This window comes from Saccharomycopsis crataegensis (assembly GCF_037102585.1).
Source record: "Saccharomycopsis crataegensis DNA, jcf7180000000084, whole genome shotgun sequence".
In the NCBI taxonomy this organism is placed as follows: domain Eukaryota; kingdom Fungi; phylum Ascomycota; class Saccharomycetes; order Ascoideales; family Saccharomycopsidaceae; genus Saccharomycopsis; species Saccharomycopsis crataegensis.
In genome coordinates, this window is record NW_027043829.1 from 983,170 (window position 1) to 999,543 (window position 16,374).

The 16,374-nt window shown below is 36.4% G+C and overlaps 9 protein-coding genes across 9 annotated transcripts; 4 read left to right on the forward strand and 5 right to left on the reverse strand. All coding sequences in view use genetic code 12, as the record gives it.

Moving 5' to 3' along the window:
* Positions 1-74: 74 nt before the first annotated feature.
* DASC09_034570 (uncharacterized protein) lies at positions 75-1,187 on the reverse strand (the record flags this gene model as incomplete). Its single annotated transcript, XM_064997056.1, has 1 exon — positions 75-1,187. One exon carries the CDS (start codon positions 1,185-1,187, stop codon positions 75-77), a length of 1,113 nt encoding a protein of 370 aa, XP_064853128.1.
* Positions 1,188-1,391: 204 nt separating this feature from the next.
* On the forward strand, positions 1,392-1,775 carry DASC09_034580 (uncharacterized protein; the record flags this gene model as incomplete). Its single annotated transcript, XM_064997057.1, has 1 exon — positions 1,392-1,775. The coding sequence occupies one exon, from the start codon at positions 1,392-1,394 to the stop codon at positions 1,773-1,775; it is 384 nt and encodes a 127-aa protein (XP_064853129.1).
* Positions 1,776-2,165: 390 nt separating this feature from the next.
* DASC09_034590 (Yap1801 protein) lies at positions 2,166-4,241 on the forward strand (the record flags this gene model as incomplete). The annotated part of the gene is made up of 1 exon (XM_064997058.1): positions 2,166-4,241. The coding sequence occupies one exon, from the start codon at positions 2,166-2,168 to the stop codon at positions 4,239-4,241; it is 2,076 nt and encodes a 691-aa protein (XP_064853130.1).
* A 496-nt stretch (positions 4,242-4,737) lies between these two features.
* Positions 4,738-5,631, reverse strand: DASC09_034600 (uncharacterized protein; the record flags this gene model as incomplete). The annotated part of the gene is made up of 2 exons (XM_064997059.1): positions 4,738-5,171; positions 5,343-5,631. 2 exons carry the CDS (start codon positions 5,629-5,631, stop codon positions 4,738-4,740), a joined length of 723 nt encoding a protein of 240 aa, XP_064853131.1.
* Positions 5,632-6,067: 436 nt separating this feature from the next.
* Positions 6,068-7,981, reverse strand: PUT2 (1-pyrroline-5-carboxylate dehydrogenase; the record flags this gene model as incomplete). The annotated part of the gene is made up of 1 exon (XM_064997060.1): positions 6,068-7,981. The coding sequence occupies one exon, from the start codon at positions 7,979-7,981 to the stop codon at positions 6,068-6,070; it is 1,914 nt and encodes a 637-aa protein (XP_064853132.1).
* A 308-nt stretch (positions 7,982-8,289) lies between these two features.
* MAK11 (Mak11p) lies at positions 8,290-9,507 on the forward strand (the record flags this gene model as incomplete). The annotated part of the gene is made up of 1 exon (XM_064997061.1): positions 8,290-9,507. The coding sequence occupies one exon, from the start codon at positions 8,290-8,292 to the stop codon at positions 9,505-9,507; it is 1,218 nt and encodes a 405-aa protein (XP_064853133.1).
* A 157-nt stretch (positions 9,508-9,664) lies between these two features.
* DASC09_034630 (uncharacterized protein) lies at positions 9,665-10,426 on the reverse strand (the record flags this gene model as incomplete). Its single annotated transcript, XM_064997062.1, has 1 exon — positions 9,665-10,426. The coding sequence occupies one exon, from the start codon at positions 10,424-10,426 to the stop codon at positions 9,665-9,667; it is 762 nt and encodes a 253-aa protein (XP_064853134.1).
* A 569-nt stretch (positions 10,427-10,995) lies between these two features.
* On the reverse strand, positions 10,996-12,120 carry LYS1 (saccharopine dehydrogenase (NAD+, L-lysine-forming); the record flags this gene model as incomplete). The annotated part of the gene is made up of 1 exon (XM_064997063.1): positions 10,996-12,120. One exon carries the CDS (start codon positions 12,118-12,120, stop codon positions 10,996-10,998), a length of 1,125 nt encoding a protein of 374 aa, XP_064853135.1.
* A 294-nt stretch (positions 12,121-12,414) lies between these two features.
* On the forward strand, positions 12,415-13,617 carry PET54 (Pet54p; the record flags this gene model as incomplete). Its single annotated transcript, XM_064997064.1, has 1 exon — positions 12,415-13,617. One exon carries the CDS (start codon positions 12,415-12,417, stop codon positions 13,615-13,617), a length of 1,203 nt encoding a protein of 400 aa, XP_064853136.1.
* Positions 13,618-16,374: the final 2,757 nt, after the last annotated feature.

Here is a 16,374-nt window from a genome sequence, read left to right on the forward strand (position 1 = left end):
TATAATATAACGTCCTAATGTGGGAGATTGAGTATCTCTCACAATACAAATAATTGCATCAACAACTTTTTATTTTAGTCACTTATATTTGTAGTTTTATCCGACATTCTTTTGAATACACCAATAAACCCACCAGCAAATACCCTGCCGCCAACTTTAGGTCTGCAAACAATACCCTTTGGACTTTCCTGCTCATCATGTTCATTATACTTTGATCTGATGAAGGCTCCCCTCAAATCCCACTCTCTCAATCCAGCACCAATTCCAGGCTGTAGCTCAAACACTTTATCCAAGTACAATTTATAAGGAAAGCCTGGGGTCTTAACTAAATCAATGATAGGTAAAAATTGGGTAATGGAAGGTTGGAAAATAATCAACGGAGCATCAGTTTGTAAATTCTTAGCAATCTCTTCAACATGTGTCTCCGGAGATGGCATGTCTAAAAAGCAACCACTTAAGAACTTGTGACTATTTCCAAATTTCGTGTACTGCTCCCTCCAATATCCTGATTGATTTTGCAACCATTGAGTTGGGCCCTCAGAATGGTGAAATTCAACATTATCAAAATATATACCCCGTTTGAAATGTTTGACATGTTTTTTCCCGGCATTCAAGTGGCTAACGTTACAGTCCAAAGAGTGCAAGATTGCTCCTCGAAGCAGTGGATCATTGTACAATTTCGCATAAGCATTGGCAGGATGCAAAAGTTTTGAAATTACTAGTGATAATGACCCATGGCCGGTTCCTGCCTCGAGAAACTGTAAAGGTGGTTGTGTCAATTCATATTTTTCTGAGCCCTCAATCTTCCTCAAGCTTGGATAGTCAGCGATAATGTTGGCCAAAGCACCTATAATGGTAGCGTCATAATGATATATTGGTTGGGCGCTTCTTTTGCATAAGCGAATGTACTCTTCCATAGAAGCATGGGTGGCAATAAATGGCTTGGGTTTCTTGTCCTCTCTATTCTTGGAAAAGAACGAGAATACCAAAGATCTTGGTTCTTTGCCGATTATATCATCATGTCTGATGTTTCCCTTATCGAGTCCGAATATTTCAGATTCTTTTAGTGATTCAATGAGCCAATAATTTCCTAATCTGTTTACCTGTTGAATGATAACAGAGTCACCAGGACGGAAGGATTGGGAGCTCCATCTCTTTATAGTCCTAATCAGATTTTTACCAAACATTATTTAGGAAGAATAACAAGTCTTTTGATATCTTGATGATCTTCCTTCAAGCTTGCCTAGGCAGTTAAAAAAAAAGAGAGAGAGAAAGAGAGAGAAAAAAATCGCGGGAAAAAAAATGCCAAACACAACTGGAACAAGTAGAAAACGCAAAGACACAACGATATCCCCAAACAAACCGATTTCATTTCAAAGAAAACCACATGTATGGAACTAGCGATTGATCCAGCCAATCTCCGCTCGCAGTTCCCGCTGGCAACTGCTGCAAAGGCTGTGCGAGTCAGGATTCTTGGGGCCGTTGAAAGCTACAGTGTGTCTACGATGTCCTTGACAATCAGTGGGATCCCTTCGGTGGTTCGGAACCCACAGCCAGTATCTGTTCTGCTTAACCTTATCCATCCAGGCAGTGTTGACCTGTTGGTGGTGTATCCAGGCTCACTAATTGAACTTCATGGCTTTTACGACGGGTTGCAGCTCCTGGCCTTCAGGATCAAATCTCTAGACTCTAAAGGGTTCAATGACCTAGAACTTATTGGTTTCTTGCGCAGGCAATGCGATGGATTGGTTCCTTTGAACCATAACGGATGTTGATTCTTCTTCTTCTTCTTCTTCTTCTTCTTCTTCTTGTTATTATAATGTAATTGTAGTGTGTAGTACCCCCTTCCTTTCTGGCACGTGGTTTTCTGGTCAACTTTTGTGTTTTTATTTTTTTTTATTTCATTCAACAATAGCCCCTATACAAGTGGAATAGTAACGAACAACTGATTGGATATTTGTAACTGTTTTTATTTTCTTGTGGGCACCGATACAAAAGCAACAGAAGTGTTTCAGTTTTCCTACAAGTCTCTTTTTTCGCTTTTTTTTTTGCGGCATTTCTCCATCTATCACGGTGTTCCCGTTGTGATTTACCTGTCAATTTGTTATTATTATCATTAAACATACCAGAAATTCTAGCCAAACCTAATAAAATTGAATCAAAACATGACAACCTATGAGAAAATTGTCAAAGGGGCCACCAAAATCAAAGTTGCGGCCCCAAAGCCCAAGTATATCGAACCAATTTTGATGTCTACCTCTCGGAAAGAAGATTTCAGAAATGTCATGAATTATCTTCGCCCCCGTTTACAAGATTCGGCTTGGTCAATAGTTTATAAATCGTTGATTGTTTTGCATATCATGATCAGAGAAGGCGAAAGAAATGTAACCTTGGACTACTTGGCTGATCGTCCAGAATATCTTGAAATAAACAAGATAGCATCTAACAATCCGGATAGCAGGTCACTTCTGAAATACGCTAGATATCTCGCTGTCAGAGCTCAAGGTTTTGCGGACACTGAAGTGGATTACGTCAGAGATGAGCAATTGAATAATAGTTCTTTCAGCCGCAGGTCCGAAAACAGTGGCGGAAGATTAAGAAATCTACTGATTGAAAAAGGCTTATTAAAGGAAGTGGAAAGCGTAGAAAGACAGATTGAATCTTTGCTCAGGTGCAAATTTCAAGAGGTAGAGGTCAATAACGATATTATTCTTACTACTTTTCGTTTATTGGTTCATGATCTTTTGGCATTATACCAATCCTTAAATGAAGGGGTTATAAATATCTTGGAACATTATTTTGAAATGGGTAAACCTGAAGCGGCGTTCTCATTGAAAATTTATAAAAGATTTGTCAAGTTGACTGCAGATGTGGTGAGTTATTTAAGAACCGCAAAGCATTTGGAATACGTTACAAAATTGCATGTTCCAGTAATCAAGCATGCACCAACGGCATTGGCGGACAGCTTGGAAGAATATTTGAATGATAAAGATTTCGAAACTATTAGAAAGCAGTATTTGGCTGAAAAGGACAGCAAGGATTCAAAAGGTTCACAAAGTGCTCTTGCCACTAAAACGAAGCCCCCTTCGAGTGTTAGTGAAAAGACCCCTAAAACTTCAAGGAACTCTGCGATAACTCAACCAGCAAAGTCTCCTGCTGCAAGCTCTAATGAAACCGCATCAACTGGCTTGGTTGTTCAAACAACTGGTAGTAACCCTTTTGCCCATTTGATCCAAACTCAACAGATGCAATTACAGCCTGCAGTTATTCAACCTGTTGTTCTTCCTCAGCAAACTCTGTTTGTGCCGCAACAACAGCCCCAAATTTTGGGAATGAATCCTGGGCAACAGGTGTTTGCCATCAACCAACAGCAACAACAGTTTCCTGTGAACCCTCAACAATTTCAGCAGCAACAAGTCTTCAATGGTATGCAACAAGTTCCACAGCAATCGCATGTTCATAATCCTTTTGCACAGACTAATCCTCAGTTGCAACCATTGTCAACTGGCTTTGGATTTGGCAACGTGCAAGCCACTCTGAATATGATGGGAGCCACTTTGGGTAATATTACGGAAAATGCTCCGCTTTCTGTTAATTCAAATATCACAGGAAGTACTTCTAGTAGCGGAACTTCTTTGAACAGAAGCAAATCCGTAAATCCTTTCTCTATGGGTAATTATACCACCGGTATTTCTTCTTCAAGTGCTGCAAATAACCCATTTTCGGCTAATGGTCTTGGTCGTAGCTCATCGATGAAGGTCATGCCAACTGGATCAAATAATCCTTTCAGCTCCAACAATTTATCTGCAATAACATCTAGCTCCACAAATAACCCTATATCATCTCAGATGGGCACCCTCAAAGCCCAGCCAACTGGCCATAATCCATTCTCCGCCCCCGCGCAAACACAGCAACAGGCTTTGATGCCACAGCCGACTTTTGGAGGGTTAGAAAACTTGCCCACCGTTCCTGTTTTCCCCGATACTCAAAGGGACCTTTCCAATCAAATGGCATTAAACAACGCTCAAGCTCAGTTAAATCAAAATAAGCAGCAAATGATATTTCAACAAACCGGACAAACGCAGGTACCAGGACAACAATTTAATGGTTTTAATCAAGTGCAAACGATGAATGGTCAAAATGGGTTTGCTACAAACCAGTTTGGTCAAATTTCTCAGCAGCAACCTGCGATTGGAGGTATTCAACACTCTTATATGAATCATAACGTTAGCTTGATTTAGATTATCGTATAATTCTAAGTTTAATCATATAATTTCGAAAAAAAAAAAAAAAAAAGGAAAAAAAAATTATACAAAAAAAAAAAAAAAAGAGAGAAAAAAAAAAAGATAGAAGGCTATAATTTTTTTTTTAATTATGCATATTTATATTCTCACTGTTTGTTTTCCCTTCTCTTACTGACTATGAAATATTTTCTTTTTCCATTTTCTTCTTTATTTTCTTTTTTGTTGGGTTCCCATTATCTATTATTGGATCAAAAAATTGAATAATTTTTGTTGTTTTTTTAATCAAACGTCTTTATGAATAAAAATGAACATATATTCTAGCTAGTAGAAAAAAAAATGGAACTCAGAACAATATTGATACAGTGGAAATTCAGAAAACGGCAATCCAGCCCTCTCCCATATCGACCAGCCGCTGTGTAAATGGCATCAGCAGATATTCCTTCGATTGACGTATGCGATGAAACATGAGGACAAAATCAAGTCATGATTGCAATCATTCATATCGACAATCAAAGCAGCAATTTGAGCCGTAATCACTAGAGAAGCTGCATAATCCACACAACACTTTTTCACACACATGGCACTGGAATTCAGTAATATCGTCACAGTAATAGTTTCTACTGCTGCTAAGATCTTTTTCACATACTTGGCAGATTAAACGGATTGGAACTGATTCGTCGGCTCTACATTGCTGTGGGGTGTTGTTTCTTCCATTGACACTTCTAACAATTGTTGGCCAAAATGGTTTTTGATGAAACTCATTACAGTGGTCCGAAGTTGCCACCAGCATCATGTCATGGTTTTCGAGGTTTCTACTTTCCTGCTGCTGTTGTTGTTGTTGTTGTTGTTGTTGTTGTTGTTGTTGTTGTTGTTTTAGTTTCTTTTCATAGTCTCGTGAGCCCTGCATTAATAGAGAAACGGTTTTAGCTGAGAACGTTAGATGTTAGTATTATCATGCATGTTGGTAATAATAAATGCTTCAAAAATGGATAAAAAAAAATAAAAAAAATACGCGTCGCGTCGCGTAATGTCTTTCCAAAAGATGGCAGTAAACGGGCAAACTTTTGAAGAACAAGAGAAAAGATAAAATTAACTTACTATGTAGTTCAGTCTCTATTCTTCTTAGTTGTCTTCTTTTAGCATTTTCAAACTCCGAGAAACAAGATACCTGCTTGTTGCCGTTGCCAATGTGGAACGATGCCCCAGTATCTTGGAACGTGAAGTTTTTGCAATTGAACAACACTTCGGAACCACCTAATTCGGATCTCCCTCTTTTCCTGTTGGTATTTATATTATCATTCATACTAAAGAAATCAAATCGCGAAGAATTTGGATTGGAACTATCATGGAAAGGTTGGAAAACAACCGGTTGGTTGAATTGATTCATTTTTGAGCGCGAAGGATAACGAAGGAAAAAAAGGTTGACTCAGTTGAAAAGTGTAAATATTTAGCTCTATGCTATATATAGCTTCACGTTCTTATGCTGCCTTGGAAATAATGTACTGATATGAGAAGAATCCTCGATTGGAAAAGTAAGGTAAAGAAAGAACGAGAGTACGAGAGAGAGATAAAAAAAAAAAGCCGTAAATCTATCTTTGACATATTTTCAGTCACATGATCATCCCTCTGCGTTAGCCATAACCATATAATATTTCCTTAGCAATTAACAATTCCTTTTCGCTCCTTCCGAATGACTTGAGACTAGTTACTGTACAATCAATCAAAGAAATAAAAGGTCTCCGAGATTGATAAGATTTTTTAAAAAACATTACATTTATTTATTCGCATTATTTAAGGAACCCACATTTGTACTAACCCATCAATTATTGAATATTGCTTGGATATCTGTAATCAGTCAACTCTTGAAAGTTTTCCTTAATATTTCTAACGCTGACGAATCTAGACAAAATATTTCCTGAGCCTGCCTTATCGTTGGTTCCGCTGGCTCTAGAACCACCAAACCATTGCTGACCAACCACCGCACCAGTACATTTATCATTAATATAGAAATTACCGGCACTGTATCTAAGCTTTTCTTCAGCTAGTCTAATGGCAGAACGATCTTTAGCGAAAATTGCCCCTGTAAGACCATATTGGTTGGTTGTGTCAACCACTTCAAGAATTTTTTCATAATCAGATGGTTTGTACTTGTATAATGTTAAAACTGGGCCGAAAAACTCTTGGGACATAAATTTATGGTTAGGATTGGTGGTTTCAATCACAGTTGGTTGAACAAAATAACCATTTGTCGAATCGTATTTTCCACCACATACAATTTTTAATTCTGGATCCTTCTTGGCTTCTTCAATGGCGTTGGCCAATTTGTCAAAGCTGCCCTTGTGGATTACTGGACCCATAAATTCTTTGAAACCTTCATGAACAGCATTATTTCCTAAACTAACGGTGTCGAGGTTCTTGGTTAAGACGTCCAAAAATTCATCGGCAACATTTTCTGCCAAATACAATCTGGAAGCAGCAGAACATTTTTGTCCTTGATATTCAAATGCCCCTCTCAAAGTCGAAAGTGCTGAGTGAATCACATTACAAGATTCGTGGATAATGTGGAAGTTCTTCCCACCAGTTTCTCCGACAATTCTTGGGTAATCCTTGTAAATTCCTTGAGCAACATTGCTGGAGATCTTACCGAAAAGAGATCTGAAAACTGCAGTGGACCCGGTAAAATGTAGAGCGGAAAAATCCTTATGGTTTACAACCACATCAGTAACTTCAACAGGATCACCTGGAACGAAATTGATAACCCCCTTAGGTAATCCAGCCTCTTCCAAAACTGTCAAAAGCAAGTAATTAGACAACAAAGCGGTTTGACTTGGTTTCCAAACAACAACGTTACCCATCAACGCTGGAGCGCACACCAAATTGGAAGCAATTGCAGTGAAGTTGAATGGAGTCACAGCGTAAACAAACCCTTCTAATGGTCTGTATTCCGCTCTGTTCCAAACACCTTTAGAGCTTTGCACAGGTTGTTGATGGTATAATTCTTCAGCATATTTGACATTGAAACGTAAGAAATCATTCAATTCACCAATAACATCTATTTCCGCTTGTTGGACGTTTTTCCCTTGACCAAGCATGGTAGCAGCAAGCAAATCGTAACGGTATTTGGTTTCAATCAATTCCGCTGCCTTCAAAAAAATGGCAGCTCTATCATCCCAAGAGTATTCCATCCATGTCTTTTTCGCTTTAAGGGCGGAGTCAATGGCAAATTTTACACCATCGGCGGTTACCTGACTAGCAGAAGCAATTTCTTGGGCATGTTTTGCTGGATTGACTTGAGAAACCAATGATGAAGAGGATAAATTTCCCTCATTTGAATAGATACGTTCCCCATTGATGACAAGGGGGACTTTCAAAGAATGATTGTCAGTGAATTTGTTGATTGAGTTTCTAAGCAAATCCCATTCAACGGAATTCTTTGCAAAAGATTTATTTGATTGGTTGGTGGTAATGGTATTTGGAGTTTTGGAAAATGACAATTGTGCCACAAATCTCTTTGCCAAATCAACCTTGACAGGCGTTGATTGGTATGAGACAGGCTTCCACAAGTTTCTAGGCACTTGAGCACGAACACAAGACACAGTTCTTGAAGAAATCATTGCTTTTGGTTTCTGTTTGGTTTGGTCAGTGGAAGTTTCTAAAATTAATGATTTTAGAATCAAAGCAAGAAAACAGCGAAATTGCATCAATTTATCAGGGCTGCGGAATACTTCTCCGTCCATCGCTTAAATATGCACATTTTCCCAGCGGAATGGACGCACAGCTTGTAACTATAAACTGAACGCTATTAGTCATTGATCATTAGCCTAAAGACAAGGTAAACCTTGAAAACAAAAATCTTATTATAAAAGCTTTGCTCATTGACTTTGAGGTTCCTCTGTTTACCCCACTTTACACCTTCCGCTGTATGATTATGCAATACCCATAACATATGTGCGTGCTCATCATCCAACAAGTAAAAAAAAATTGTAGAAAGAAAAAAAAATTCGCACCTAACATGAAATAGCACCAGTTAACGACAAACCAAATAATGGCAGAACCAAACAGTAATCAAGGGAACTTGACCCAGTTCCGTATCTTAACTGGCTCTTACGAACATAATTTGCTTTGTTTATCACTTATCGTGCCTAGGAATCCTGAAAAAACTCCAGTTTTTCAGCCTATTTTCCATTTTGAATCACATTCATTATCGATCTATTCCATCAGTTCTTCCAAAAGATACCTCGTAACCGGATCCAAGGATGAGCATGTGAAGATCTATGATTTACAGAAGCGTAAAGAATTAGGAGACTTGTTGGCCCATCAAGGTTCAGTCAACACTTTGAAGTTTTCAAATAACGGCAAGTGGTTATTATCTGGGTCAAATGATAATACAATAATCATTTGGGGAGTTCAAGATTGGGAACTTTTTGGGAAATTAAAGGGCCATAAGGATGCCGTTAATGACTTGGCCATTCATCCATCAAATAAGATTGCTATTAGTTGTTCAAATGACAATACTTTAAGATTATGGAATTTGATGACGGTTAAGAAAGCTGCGGTCTTGAAATTAAAATACAAAATCACGAAAGCCCAAAAACCACAAATTATCCGATGGTCATTAGAAGGGAACTATTTCGTTGTTGCTCTCATGAACAGAGTTCTCATTTATGATACTAATACCAGTAAAGTTGTTCACATTATGAAGATGAAACATACAATTATGCATATGGAAATTTATAAGATCAAGGAAGTGGAGTATTTGGTTATAAGTCTTAACAATGCGTCAATAGAGTTCTTCGATCTTCATAAAGTCATTGATTCTCATAAAGATGATGATGAGGAAGAAGAAGAAGAAGAAACTAAAAAACCAGATGAACCCGAATTTAGACTCATCGGTCATGCTAGCCGTGTGAAGGACTTCAAGTTATTCCAGCCTAGTGATTGTGATACAGTGTTTTTTATTTCTATTTCCTCAGACGGTAAAATTGTTGTTTGGAACATGGACACTAAGGATCAAATTGCCGTATACGACGCGGGTGAAAGATTGAATTGTGTGGAAGTTGTTCCTGAAGCAGTTGAAAAAACCGCCACCATGAGAAAAAGACAACTTGAAGCTACGGATTCCGGTTATAAGACTGAAAGTGAATATGAAACTGATGGCGAAGGATCCAGAAAAATCTTATTCGGTACTGGTGGTAATAAGAAAAAGAGAACGAAGAATAAGAAGATGAAGCGTGAGAATAAGGCTTCTGTCGAAATTGAATGAGCTAATTGTATAATATCTAAAATGAAAAATAAATAAAAAAAACGGTTGCCTGCATTTTTCTAATTTACATAATGATATTCGTTGTAAAATATTAAAACATTATTAAATTAATTGAAGATCTTAAAACACTACTATAATATACACTAAAACTTCAACTTTATTTCTGTCTTTCAAACATTCTTTCTAATGATAAAAACTCTATCAATTGATCCTTCTTTGTGAGTTTCTTCAGATGGAGAAGGGCCTCTATTTCTATATTAACTCTGTAAATTTCAAAGTCGATTTGGTCATTGAACGAACTAAAAGATGTCGGCGAATTCTTAATTCCACATTCGAATTTCATTCTTTCATTATCTTCAGCAATATTGAGCTTCGATGAAGAAGGTTTATCGATATTTTTTAATCCTGTAATCTTGTCATTGTTGCCTCTCTTGATAATTCCCACCAACTTAGTAGAAGTCGGTTTTAGGAACATGCCATTATTGACGCTAGAATTTTTGGATGAAATTTCAAAGCCATCTCTATTCACCAGCGGCAGTTTTTGGTTCTGATGGGTTTGAGCTTGCTGTCTTTTCAGAGCATTAGGGTATATGTATTCATCTTCCTGTGGTTCTCCAGCATCTTCGTCATCACTAACAGGTAGAGATATTTCAGGACCTTCATTAATTTCTGTCGCATTTACATTATTCAAGATGTTTCGCAAGTTCTTTTTTGTCAACTCATTTTCATCGATCCGGTGTTTCTTCATAATATTCTTTGTCACAAGCGATGGTGTCAATGGGGTACTTGGAGGTCTCTTTTTGGTTTCTTGTTCGTTATTGGTCTCTGATTTTGTGGTTGTGGCATCATATTTTTTAAACAGACTGGAATCTCCAAGATTCTCTTGTTGTAATTCCAGCGGGACATGGCGAATACTCATGATATATCTTCAAAAATTATTGATTAAGTATAGTTTATGTATGGACATACACCACTGGATTTCTTCTATCAATCTAAGTAGATATACACAATTTGATTTTCCTTCCAACTCTCCATTGGATTTAGCAGAATAATAATCATAAACAAAAAAAAATGTAAACACGGCAAATAGCTGTACGCACTCTCTAATTGATATCTCACTTCAGCATCATCTCCTCATAAATAACTATGGAGTTTGCAATAGTAGAGAGTTCTAGATAATATTTTAACTAGAGAAAACATAAACCAGTTAAAAAAGGAGAAAGGGGAAAGAAAAAAAAAAGCTTCCCTTTTCTTAACCTCGTGTTCCTGTCCATACCTGATGAAGAATATGAAAATTCAATATATTAATTTTCGTTAGCTATAATATAAATCTGTGAAGACATAAATAAAAGGTAATTAGTTGCAGAAATCCTAAAATACAATACACAATAAAAAAAAAAAATTAACTATGAGAAAAAAATATCACCTTCCAGGATTATATCAAAGGGAGACCCCGTCCCTTCTAATTCTCATTAGTATAACTGTTCATCACAATTTAGATTCTCTTTGAAGGAGTCTAACTTTGTCGTGAAACAATTTTTCGGCCTTAGTCCAAACCTTGGCAGTTTTTCTGTTTGGCAATTCCAACAAGCTTGGGAGCAAATCAGAACTGAAAAACTCAGAAGATTCCCTTGGCAACAAGGATGGCAAGTGATCAATGCTAATGACAGATAATTTTGGACCTTTAGTGGTATCAACTTTAACAGTTGGTTCTGGGAACACAGTAGCAATGCTGTAAATTGGAATAGGGTTATGTGGATTGGTGGTATCAGCAGAAACATCGACAACGGTTCTCAATTTTCTGTCATCTTTGTTAAGAGACTCCAAGTTCACGAATGGTGGAATTGGCTTGGACAAGTAAATACAGTTGACAAAAATATCAGAGTCAACAATTTCTTTGAATGGGCCACCTGGGGCAGTTTCCTTCATATCCCACTTCTTGATGTTTTCATCTGGAATACCCACGGATTTCAAAAATGTGATAGCACCCGAACCACATCTACCCAAAGCACCAATGACCAAAACTGTTGGCAATTTACCGTCAGTTTTCTTGACGGCAGCAGTCAAATCCTTCTTGACATCGTTAATTAATTCGGTTTCATTAGGATATGGTGCGACCCCTGGCAAATCTTTAGAGTCGTCATTTAGTTGCTTGAAAGCCCAGTCCTTAACCCCCAACGCGGCCCCGGCAAAACCAGCATAAAAACCAAAGGCAGCAACTCTTCTACCTTGGTCGTTCTCTAAAAATTCGAGATCATACAAGGTACCCTTGCCACGAGCAAATCTCCCCAAAACATCTTTCCAGCCACCTTGATTTTTGTAGCAGTGAGCAAATTGGATATGTGTGTGAATCAATGGGAATGTTTGTTCTTCTAGTTCTTTCAAACCAATAATAATACGCTCTTTTGGAGCACTTTTCCATGAGTCAGTTGGAACAATAATGGCCCCGGCCTTGGCATATTCTGCATTGTCAAAAATTGACTGTTCTGATTCTTCAACATAAATCTTGAATCCAGCTTCAATCAACTGTTTGGTGGTAGTTGGAGTCAAACAGGCTCTAGCTTCCATAGGCTTGGTTTCAGCTCTCAAATGAAGGATAACTTGATTAGACATTGCGGGTTATTTTTCTAGTAATGTTATCAAAATAAAAACTATTCTCTTGTGATAGAAAGAAAATGAATAGAAAAATGCAACCTCAGAGTGGAAAAAAAAATTGCTTTTATAAGTCAAAAAAAAAAATATGAGTCAACAACTATTACTCACTTATTCAGCCATCATCACGGAGCACACTGCAGGGACATGCGAGTGTCACAGAGCGATTTTGAAGATGGAAAAATAATTCATAATAATTTTTTTTGGTGATGAGAGCATCACGTACTATTGTTATCTCCCAACAACTACAGAAAAATGATACCCACAAGAGTACTACGACAGAATATAAAACCAAAGTTGGACTTTTCCAGGGTATTGAAGGATCTTTATGGTGCTCTTCTGGCGGACTCTCAAAAGAATTCCAAAAACTCCCTACATGAAAATCTATCAAACTTTTTAGAAGACAACACAAGGAACAGAGACTATGAAGGGGATATACCTTCTTTCAAATTTAATGAAGATGACAATAAATCATTTCCTGATTTGCGGAAAAATAGTTTTGCTACCAGTTTCTATGCCAATAAAGTTGGCGATGATGTATCAGCGGATATTAAAGACCCTCCAAAACCAAAAGACAAGTTGATTCCTGAGAATTTGGCTGGGGCTTATCTCAGTAAATTCTTCCCAGATGCAGTTGGTGGAAGTAGCGATAAAAGAACCAACATACTTTATTACAAGACTGATAACCCATTCCTTCTCAAGGAGGATTTCTTCTTGTTGTTATCTGATGGAAGTTCTTCAAACACCTCAACCGACAAGGCAGGTTCCCATACAATATTCTCTAAAAGATTTCTGCTTGGTTGGAAATTGGAAAGCTTTGAAGTAATAAAAGCCAGAGATTCTGATGTTTTGGAATTTGCTGGAGGTTATTTTTTGATGTTCAAGAGTCATGATCTTGCATGTGCCTATTTTTGTGATGTGATCAATAGTGCGTTTGAAGGCCAGCCGTTTAATCTTGAATTTTTGGATGTCACGGATGAAAAAAAAAATAAACAATTAGCTCACAAGTTCTTGGAGGAAAATTTGGAATTCACGAAAATAAGGTCAGACAAGGTCAAGGGGCGCATTGAACATTGTGGGTCGATCGTTTCTACGATAGGAGAATCTAGTCCGGATCTTGACCCTAAACAATATTCTTCGGAAGAGATATTATTCATAAAGTCTACCATTAAAGATCTCCCAGCTATGAAGCGTGATCAATGTGTTGTGGTTCATAATTTACCTTATTCCATGACTCCAGTTGGGATCATTCATCACTTTCTTTGGAATTTCGATTTATACCCAGATCACTCTAAAGCGGTCAGATTATTGCTCGACGATCCCGTTGCGCGCTACAAGTGCTGGGTCATTGGTTTTGATAATAATGATGACCCTAAACGTTTTTTTAGGGCATATCATGGAAAATATTTGGAGGGTAATACCAATTTTCCAAAAGTTTATGTCGATATATTGGATTAAGATGATATGATTGTATTATAGTGTATATAGGAACATCTATTTTCTCTAAAGGATTTACTTGCAAAGGATATTCTTGTAAGCATGTGATTGTAATATAAGCTTGGTCTCATGTTAATCGACGGATTGAGAGTCTTATATCATAATTCGATCTACTACTGGTTGTATCGAATGAAATAACATAAATTGTTGAAGTAAGTATAAATACTGTGTAAAGGTTTAAGCGTGTCCTCTAAAATAAGAATAATGAAAAGGAAAAACGAGAAAGATCGCTTTATTTAAGTAGTTCGATATTCTCTTGGAGCTATTAGGTAGTTCTAAAAGATAATAAAAGATAATAGAAGATAATAGAAGGTAATAGAATATCCTGGCATGCTCTAGAACCTAAAAGGGAATTCTTCGAAATGCTAGGATATTCTACGAAGGATTATTAGTGAACTAATGCATCCTAGAAGTGCATTAACAATAGTATAAATAATACCTTGAGCATGACCTGTCCCATGTTACAGTAATGAAAATTATCTAGTGCCAGCGTTATTTCGTAACCTATGATGGAGTATGTATGTAAGCGCTTTACTGAAATCTTCCACTGGATATCACAATATATTGTAACAATAGGATCCCGTATATTGTGGCTGTCAACGGAATACAAGGGACCAGAATTGAATAGTCGTCTAAAGAAAAGTATTTTTTAGAAGGATTCTTCCAAATTTGTATTAGGGTTGATTTTCAACCTTCTAATGAGACCGGCGTTCCAAGAATGATCTTGATCAACTTTTTTCATCACACCAGTGATAATCAGCGGTGGAGCTAATCTTCAGCAACATAAAAGGTACTAATGCTGAATTATAAGATTATTGAGGAAAAAAGATGCAATAAGAGTATATGATGTGGGTTCACTAATCAATTAAAATGCATTGTTACTTCTGAATAATAATTAATAAGGGTTTTTCTAAAGCAAAACTTTATTATTATTAGTTTTAGCATTATGCTTTTTCACTTGATATTATTTCTATCTATATTTCACACTATATTGCTCCTATAGCTTATCAGATGGGTCTCGGTAGAATAAGTCATGGCGAAGGTATCTTAGATCCTATTGCATCATAGTAACGTTCATACTAAGATTGCTAATATTATCAGATTTAAAAATCATATTACTTCTTACTATCTTTTATTTTATCATAATATCTTTTATTACACTTTATCTTCCACAACTTCCACAACTTGCTTTAGTTTTAGATAACTCTTATATCTCATTTTGCCCTATTTTTAGATCGCTTTACACTTTACACAATATTTATACTCACTTTTTTTAACATGAGAACAAACTTATATTACAGTCTCAACATGCTGTTGTTACTTTGTCCCACTATATAAGGGACTTGATTCTTTCATTTAATCTTCTAAGAACGTTTCCAATCAGCTGGGATGTCCAAAAATGAGATGTAAATTGAATGAAGGAGTTTTAGCATTACATATTTCCAATGAATGAATGAATTGTATATTAACGAGTCACAGAGGTCCTAAGTAACATACAAGCCGGCATTTTATGTCAGTCTTTCTAATAGATAAGTAAAATATTATAACTTTCTCACAACATCACACTCCTTGCTTTAAGGATTAATCACATCACCGGTAAAAAACTCAACAATCAAAATTATTAAGGAAAAAAGGTGCAATGTGGAAATATGATATGAAGTCGCTAGTGAATTATCCATCACTAGGAGCTTCATAAACTGAGATGGGGGTCTTCGTTAATAGGTTTTGGTACTATATCTCAAATACTAAGTATTTTCAAAGTAGTGACCGTCATAATTCTGGGGAGAATAATAAAAAGCAATAAAATAATAATAAAATAATGAAAACCAAGTAAATCAAAAAAAAGGACAATTGAACAGAGTAAACCAATTGAATCAAACCAAATAAATCAAAGCAAATCAAAAAATCGAATAAAAACCGGTACCTATATATATTATATACCAAAACAACGGTACTGTAAAAAACATTTGATCTATTTATCAAATATTTATCGTTAACATCTATTCCTCATGGCCCAATGGTTAAGGCACTTGACTACGGTTATTGGGGATCAAGGGATTCCAGGTTCGAGTCCTGGTGGGGAAGATTTTTTTTTGCAACCCGAGAAACTGCAGTTTTTTTTTTTTTTTAGGAGTTATTGGTGGCGAGAAATCTCAAAAAAAAAAGGAAAAAATATTCCTAAAACAGTGTCCAAATAAATACAAAAGTGAGAACTTATAAATAAATCTAATTATAGAAAACAAGAGAAAATAGTAAGAAGTGATATAAAGTAATAGAAAATTCTTAGAAGGAATCGAAAGACCGTAGAAAGATCATGAAAATGGCTGACGAAATAGTATCTAAGATACCTTAAGCATGATTTATGCTACAGGAATATGTTAACTGGAAAATTGTTTGCCCCTTCGATTGAAAACTTCTCAAGAGAACAATTCATGAGCTTACATAATAATTACTAAAAATAAATGTATTCAAATTATATCAATATTTGAAAAAACAATAAAGGTGAAACTAAAACTAAACTCAAAAAAGCCATAGTGAGCAGAACAATTGTTTCACTGAAACAGATCATTGGCGTACCAATACGGAAGAATTAGGAAACAGGAAACAGGAAACAGGAAACAGAAAATGGTAAATAAAGATATCCATTGAAGATATACAGAAGAAAATTAAATATGAGAATACAATGGCCAATGAATATCACAGTATGGTGAAAGGAAA